Source organism: Zea mays, chromosome 4, assembly GCF_902167145.1.
Source record: "Zea mays cultivar B73 chromosome 4, Zm-B73-REFERENCE-NAM-5.0, whole genome shotgun sequence".
Lineage (NCBI taxonomy): Eukaryota > Viridiplantae > Streptophyta > Magnoliopsida > Poales > Poaceae > Zea > Zea mays.
In genome coordinates this window covers 6,860,300-6,867,648 of record NC_050099.1, presented here as the reverse complement: position 1 = coordinate 6,867,648, position 7,349 = coordinate 6,860,300, and the positions used below count along the sequence as shown (strand labels likewise).

Here is a 7,349-nt window from a genome sequence, read left to right as displayed (position 1 = left end):
TTGTTAAGATATGAGGTGTAGCGATACAATATGTCTACTAACAGAGTTTGTGTTCTTGACAGTTACTGGTATGACCTTGTCGAGACTGAAGTAAGGAGGGATAAAGCTAAAACTCTCTTGACAGTAAGTTCTAGATACCTTAGTTTTGTGCTCATGAATCTTCGCTCTTGTGCTGCTACTCTATAAACCTTAGTTTTATGCTCATGAACCTTCTCTCTTAGCCAAATACGTTTATTTTTTCTTAGACAAAAAATAAAGCCACATCGGGCTACGCGTGGGTTTATATGATTTTAAATCTTAAATCAGGTTTCAGTGATGATTTATGTTGTTTTGATGGTTCATTCTTTCACTTATCAGTTCGAGCTGAAACCATTGTATTGTTCTTTGGTGCTCTCCCTATTCAGTAGAAACATATGAAAGTATAATTACTGATGTAGCAATAACCTCATGCTAACACAACTAACATATTGCCGTGCTCAGTCTTAATCTGATTTCAAAAACTCTAAGAATCTCCTTTTGAGTTAATATTTTATCTAATAATTGTGTGTCGTCACAACGCACGGGTATCAAAATGATGACACTGACAACGTTATTAGATGAAATTCAAGTTCAAAGACTTTAGCCTATCCTTTGAGAGAGTTTCTCGCTTTGTGATAATACAATTCCAATCAGTGTAGCAAAGAATCCAGTTTTATATTGCAAAATAAAACATATGACTGAAAATGATGACACTGACTTTAACTATGGTGACACCTAAAACTCAGCTCTGAAGATGGAAAAAAGAACAACACTAAGTAACACTAACACTGATTCTACTAACATTTTAACTATTCTTTGTTTCTTATCACGATTAAATTGGAGCATCAAACTTTAGTTTTTACAGGTGTTAGCTAAAATGCTTTGTCAAAGATATTAACAAAATATTTTGTATAAGTTATATAATACATTCTCCAGAAATTTTCAAGAAGACACTGGCAGATGCTCATTTTGTTTGCCTTTGTTACATTTTTAGTAACTTTGTCATATTACTTTTTGGTCCCATAGAAGGGCACGTGTGAGTCTTTTACATAACCTTCCTAATAAAATCCCTGACCTCGACCTTCACCTGATGCCTTCCTTTTGACAATTTCTGTAACTGTGTAGTCTGTGGCATGACAATTTCTACCATAATTCTTTAGATTTAATTCTGAACTGTGAGTCCAAGAAGTACCAAAGAAAAGGTCCAAGCTATAACATTACAAAATTTACTGATAATTTGCAGAATCATGACAATATGGAGACAATTTTCAAACTATAACAAATCATGAATAACTATAGAATATCTTAGGGTCCAAGTCATGATCTGTAAAAGGACAAGTATAAAAACCCTTTTTCTAAACTTATGTATGATACAATCTATGTACTAACAAGGCAAGAACAATAGAGCATGGTGGGCGGGGGGAGGCAGGAACGAGCGGCGGAGGAGGTGAAGCTCGACACCGACAAGGGTCCTTAGTGTTTTCTTGAAAATTTCTGACTGAATTATTGATAAGTATGCAGCTCGACATTCCTATATATGCATACTGGTGAATTATAGATTGTATCATACATAAGTTTAGAAAAAGGCGCTCACGACTATGTAAGCTGAATTACAACATAAATACACCTTGTTAGCAATATATGTCTTATTCCTAATAGTCAGTAGGTATGTGCCCGTTTGCTTACCTCGTTATTTTTATTATTTTCATTAGTGATCTTATGTGCCCGTTTGCTTATGTTCATTAAAACATGCATGTCTGTTTCTTGTTATACAGGTACCCTCTTCTGATCAATCGAAATAGGCAATTTGCATTGCCCTCTTCTGATCAATCGAAATACAGGTACCCTCTTCTGATCAATCGAAATAGGCAATTTGCATTGCCAACAATGAGATTATGGCCGGTTCATATGTTCATTAAAACATGCATATTTTTATTATTTTTATTAGTGATCTTACAAATGTGGATTAGAATGGCTGGACATCAAGTTTTCCTCAACGAGGGAGCTGAATTACAAAATGGCAATATATGCATACTTATTATGGATTGTTTAGAGCACTTACATAGCTGTTTGTTAGGAATGTTTCCGACCTATGTTGCAATGGCGGAGGAGGTGAAACATTATTTTGGTACAAGCTCGACACCGACACCGACACCGATAAGGCTCTATAATAGCAAATATCTTTTGCTTTCTACTTAGATGACATCTATTAAATATAAATTTGTGTACAACAATTTCCTGCCAGGTCAATGAATCTGATCAATGAAGGGTAAGTATTTCTATTTCTTAATACATTGGTTGATCATTCAGAGGTCAATGAATCTGTCCGGTAAGTCCTCCTTGATTTGTACAATCTAGAGTGGAGTGGTCCTCTAATCGGTACATTTTTTGGTAATTCCACAAAAAAAATTGGAGTGGCCATCAGTGACTAAATGTTCTTTCTGAATTTGGATCTTTGCTAGCAAGATTATTTGCTTGCTCTTCTGCTTCCAAAAGCACACAAAATGGATAGATAGTTCCAGTTAATCTTAGTCCATTATAGGTATGGTGATGCTTGCAAAGGCTCTATTTTCATTTGAACTACTATACACCACTTTAGGATGGGAGTCGTTTCATTGAAACATGAGTTTTTTAATCATCAAGATTTTGGATTAAGTGTTAGTACTTAGTAGAAATGTGATCTTAGTATAAGGCTAATTACCAGTAGCAAACCGTCATGTTCAAACATACATTTTATCTTCATGTTCAAACATACATTTTAGCAAGCCCTGATAGTGGGTGACTGTGATTCTAGCAGCTGGATACAAAGTTCACCAAATCCCTGACTTTTATGTGTCGAAGAAAGGTAGGCTGTAGTGCGACATCTGCTCTGCCACGTTTCTGCTGTGGCGGTGCCGTGGTGGTGTGACTAATCATCAGAGATAAGTAGCAAACCGTCAACCACCAGGGAGACGAGCCAGGCAAGTTTATTTTCATCTTGCTATCTCCCTGATATTGGTGTCTAGATTGAAGATTATGCATCAGCGACAAGTAACGACCGCCCGGAAAGAGAGCCGGAAAAAAGGGCAGGAAATCGCCACCGCTTGTTCCTTCCGCGTCCTCGCTGCTCCTCAATTCGATTGGCTCCGTGCCGACCTCCAGGTCAGGCAACCTTTCCTCCTCTTCAGATCACTGTATTTATTTTTTGTTCCCTACCCTAGCACCCAGCCCGGAATCTGCAACCTCGCCAGCGGTTGCTGGGGGTTCTTCCCCTTGTTTGATCGGTTGGTTGCTTGACTGATTGGCCCGCTTCCTTTGTTCCTGGTTAACCGAAATTCACTTGATTTTTTTAAAAAAATCTGAAGCTCTATACTGTATGTCATAGTATATTTCTTCCCATGGCAGGTTGAGAAGGAAAGCATCGCGAGTTCGCCATACGGATGGGTTCCAAAGCGCCTTTCTGTCTCACGCTCCTCTTGCTGCTCGCCGCGGCCTGTGGACCTGCAGCACATGCCCACGATGCTGGTAACAGATTGTGTTATGTTCTCATCAGTCATCACTCTGGATTTGCACCGTTGAGTTGATTTACCCACTTAGGCTGTCGATTTGCACTGTAGATTACACCGTTTGCATTGTGAGAAATAGGGGATAGATATGATAGCTGCTGCAGAGTGGAGACAGCCTTGCTGCAAAACCATAATCACCATCGGTCGTATTAGATATTTATAGGGCAATTATCAACACGAGTACCACCTCTCCTCTGAAACTCTGGGACTCCGGTCATATCAGCACCGTTGAGTTGATTTACCCACTTAGGCTGGGATTTGCACTGATAAGGGATAAGAAAGGATAGCTGCTGCAGAGTAGAGACAGCTTTGCTGCGAAACCATAATCACCATCGGTCGTATTAGATATTTATAGGGTACTTATCAACACGAGTACCAAACAAGCTGAAAATGAGCATGTTTATTTTCTGATCCTCCTATCCCAGTTGCTATGTACCAAATAACATAACATAACATAGGCTCGCTCATCACGGCATCCGTCCACTGCAACCCATGAAACACCCCTTCCTTATTAGTAGCACTGGATCTTTTGCCTCCAGATTGGATCATACCCAAACCCTTTAGGTCTCCTTTGGATCAAAGGATAATTTTCTGAATCCTGTATTTTCCCTGTGTTTTTGAACTAATTTCTGTGAAATTCCTATATCATTCATGTAAAATTCCTGCGATCCAAAGAAGCCCTTACTGCTTTCTCACTTGTTCTTCATCTTGCACAGTCGAGCTCCCGCATCATGGCTCAGCCTTGAAGGAACAGATTTCTTCAACCAAGATTCCTGCCCGTCTCAAGAGTGGCAGCGGACTATGCTCGGCCTGTGAAAACTTCACGAGCGAAGCCGTCACTTATCTCGGCAAGGAACAGACACAGGACAGGATCATGGAGTTCCTTCATGATGCTTGCTCCCAATCATTCTCCTTTGAACAGAAGGTGATCATCTTGAACATATTTTCTTTATTATTCTTATATATAACTAGATGTGTATGTATTGTAGAAAACTAAAACACTGCTGTGGTTGCAAGATATGCATAAACATTTTATTCCCATACTACGTGTCTATATACCGTGCTGGGAAGGTGCTGCCTGATATGAAATAGTAGTACTACGTGGGTTTATTGTAGTTTTTCTCTAACAACTTCCCTATCTCCGCAGTGTGTCGAGCTGATGGACTCTTATGCGACTCTCCTGTTTGCCAAGATCACGGAGATCAGACCGGAAGCGTTCTGCAAACGGTATGGCCTGTGCAGGGACACGGCTCTTCTCTCTGGTGTGGGAAGTGACAGCACGTGTGTGTTCTGCCACCATCTGCTCGATGAAATCATGTCCAAACTGAAAGATCCAGATGCGGAGGTAATAGCTCTTGCGACATTTACCGTGTTCCCCGACATGAGTTGTCATCCTGTGTGCCTGACATTTTGGCTTGGTTGTGTTGTGTGTCTGCAGTTTGAGATAATTCAGATTCTTGTCAAGGAGTGCAATAAGATCGAAGGTCACGTCCAGCAGGTAGGCTTTTTGGCTCTTCCTCTGTCCTTGTGATTCTGTGCAAAAGGTGAGCTCGTCCTCTTCCTTAATGAGGTTCTTAAGAGTGTTTCCTCAGCTGTATTGGTTACCCTTACTACTTTAGATTTTGGAAACAGTCCGAGACCCTTATTAGTTAACAATATCATAGTTGTTGCAAAGATACTCTACTTTTTTTCATCATCTCTTCTTTACCATTCATATCTCCCAGTTGTTGCAAGGGAAAATTAACTCCAGTAATTCTTTCTTGAGGGGTAGAACAGGAGTGTCGTTCTCAGATTCAATGATTATCAAACAACATGTACTAATTATATTTTAGCAAGCTGGCAGTTGATGTGATTCTCTATGTTTACATTTTGTCAAATTAACGACAAGAGGGTTAAGTTTTAGAAGCAACTACCCTGCACTGGTTAATAATATCTGTGAGGACCCAAGTTGGTCCCAGTCCTCTTCGATTGGTGCTCTGTCCCTGTGATTTGAGGAAAGTTTCAGTACAACACATTGTATTTTGATTAGTGAATGAAGCATTTAGACGATATTGTTGCAGGTGCGCATTCTCTTTCCTACATTTGATTTAAGCTTTCTTATTTGAGCTTTATGATACTATGTACTCAATACTTGTGCTCTTCTAAGATAGGTTGAGCAGATAATGGTTGAAAGGTCTGAAGGTTGGCATTGTGGATATTTTTGCTATCTTGCATGGATTCCCAGACAATGTGAGGACGAACCAGAAGGGCGAGTTCTGGGTGGCGATCCACTGTCGGAGAAGTATGTATCCTCGGCTAATGAGCTGCCATGTCAAGCTGAGGAAGTTTTTGCTCAGCTTCCCAATCCCTGCCAAGTACCACTACCTGATGCATATCGATAGCAAGCTCTACGCGTTGATCATCAGGGACAACCCGATGGGCAGATGCTTCACATCATGGAGGACGACAAGGGAGAGGTGGTGAGAGTTATCATCGAAGTGGAGGGTCCGTCTGATGCCATTCATCGCTGTCTTTGACCTCGTGAAGGCGTCTTAGCCACTTCAATTTGATTGGAAATATTGTTGTTTTAAGATACGGGTCCATGGTTAATGTTGTACGCTTCTCTGAGAAGACCTGTCATTCCAATAATTTGGTTCTGGAGCAACCTGGAGCTGTATACTGATCTAGCTTCTTTTAGTAACAAATGTAAGTTGCTCACATTTTCTTTAGATTGTCTATAGAACTTTGAACGACCAGCTCGTCCCTTCTAATTTTTATTTGGCCAGCAAACAAAGTTTTTACATAACAACAAATACTTCTCGTGATGATTGTGTCATTGCCACGCACGGGCATAACTTAGTAATCTATTAAGAACCTAACGTGGGCATCTGGTGCTACCACGGTTTTACACTCTCCATGGCCAGTGTCCGCACAGCGCACACAAAAAATAGTACAGAGCGAGCACTCAAACTCACGCCCCTTTGCTCTAGAAATTTGGGGCTAACCACCAGATCACACGTAACTTAGTGTTTAGCGATAAACAATAATTATATTTGTAGTCTAGGTGTCGCTTCACCTGCTCCCCCACCTCATGGCAACGCACGGGCATATACCTAGACCACTAGATCACACGTAACTTAGTGTTTAGCGATAAACAATAATTATATTTGTAGTCTAGGTGTCGCTCCACCTGCTCCCTCACCTCGTGGCAACGCACGGGCATATACCTAATATATATATATATATATGGCAGGTATAATGGGAGCCCTGGGCTTCCAATAGTTAAAGGAAGCCCAGGCCGACCACCCGTACAAACTGGTTCAACCCAGCGCGCCAAACCAGCCTGTCGGGTGCGCCACCTGCCCCACGTTTGTTAGCGCAAAAAAGGAATGTATGCATGAGTTAAACACGATCCAATGCATGTGCGTAAATTTAGGAAAAATATGTGTGACGGTTTCTATTTTTAAATGCTTTATTTTCTCCATAAATTTAGGATCGCTGTAACAGCCATGCAGCTAGACACGTAAGGACCATTTTATGATATATACTGAGACTAAATATGCTACACTGTGTAGATAATTATGCAATTCGGTATACTGTATAAAAATTTGTTACCAGCTGCATGCGCACGAATTTATGATGAAAATAATGTGCAATGAAAAGAAATAAATTGCATGCATAGAAACAAAAAATCGTATTTAATGTTTAATTTGCTTCATAAATATAGTATCCCTCTAACAACCATGCAGCTAAACACATTAGAACTAAGTTATGATTTATACTTATATTAATTATACTACACGGTGT

At 40.2% G+C, this 7,349-nt stretch overlaps 1 protein-coding gene across 5 annotated transcripts; it reads left to right on the top strand.

Moving 5' to 3' along the window:
• Positions 1-1,798: 1,798 nt before the first annotated feature.
• LOC103652785 (saposin B domain-containing protein) lies at positions 1,799-6,271 on the top strand. 5 transcript variants are annotated; one of them, XM_023302331.2, is made up of 8 exons: positions 1,799-1,859; positions 2,096-3,159; positions 3,403-3,522; positions 4,280-4,488; positions 4,711-4,908; positions 5,002-5,061; positions 5,609-5,623; positions 5,788-6,170. In XM_023302331.2, the coding sequence occupies exons 3-8, from the start codon at positions 3,438-3,440 to the stop codon at positions 5,794-5,796; spliced, it is 576 nt and encodes a 191-aa protein (XP_023158099.1). In that variant the 5' UTR covers positions 1,799-1,859; positions 2,096-3,159; positions 3,403-3,437; the 3' UTR covers positions 5,797-6,170. The 5 variants fall into 5 exon arrangements, with proteins under 5 accessions (XP_023158099.1, XP_008677980.1, XP_023158096.1 ...); XM_008679758.4 differs by lacking the exon at positions 5,609-5,623 and having other exon boundaries at positions 5,788-6,271; XM_023302328.2 differs by lacking the exons at positions 5,609-5,623; positions 5,788-6,170 and having other exon boundaries at positions 5,002-5,422.
• Positions 6,272-7,349: the final 1,078 nt, after the last annotated feature.

What these genes read in the sequence shown, in the direction of transcription:
- LOC103652785 (XM_023302328.2), top strand. Translation starts at nt 3,438, where the DNA reads ATGGGTTCCAAAGCGCCTTTCTGTCTCACGCTCCTCTTGCTGCTCGCC. An exon ending in AGCACATGCCCACGATGCTG is followed by an intron (nt 3,523 to 4,279) that starts GTAACAGATTGT and finishes CATCTTGCACAG; the next exon opens with TCGAGCTCCCGCATCATGGC. An exon ending in TGAAAGATCCAGATGCGGAG is followed by an intron (nt 4,909 to 5,001) that starts GTAATAGCTCTT and finishes GTGTGTCTGCAG; the next exon opens with TTTGAGATAATTCAGATTCT.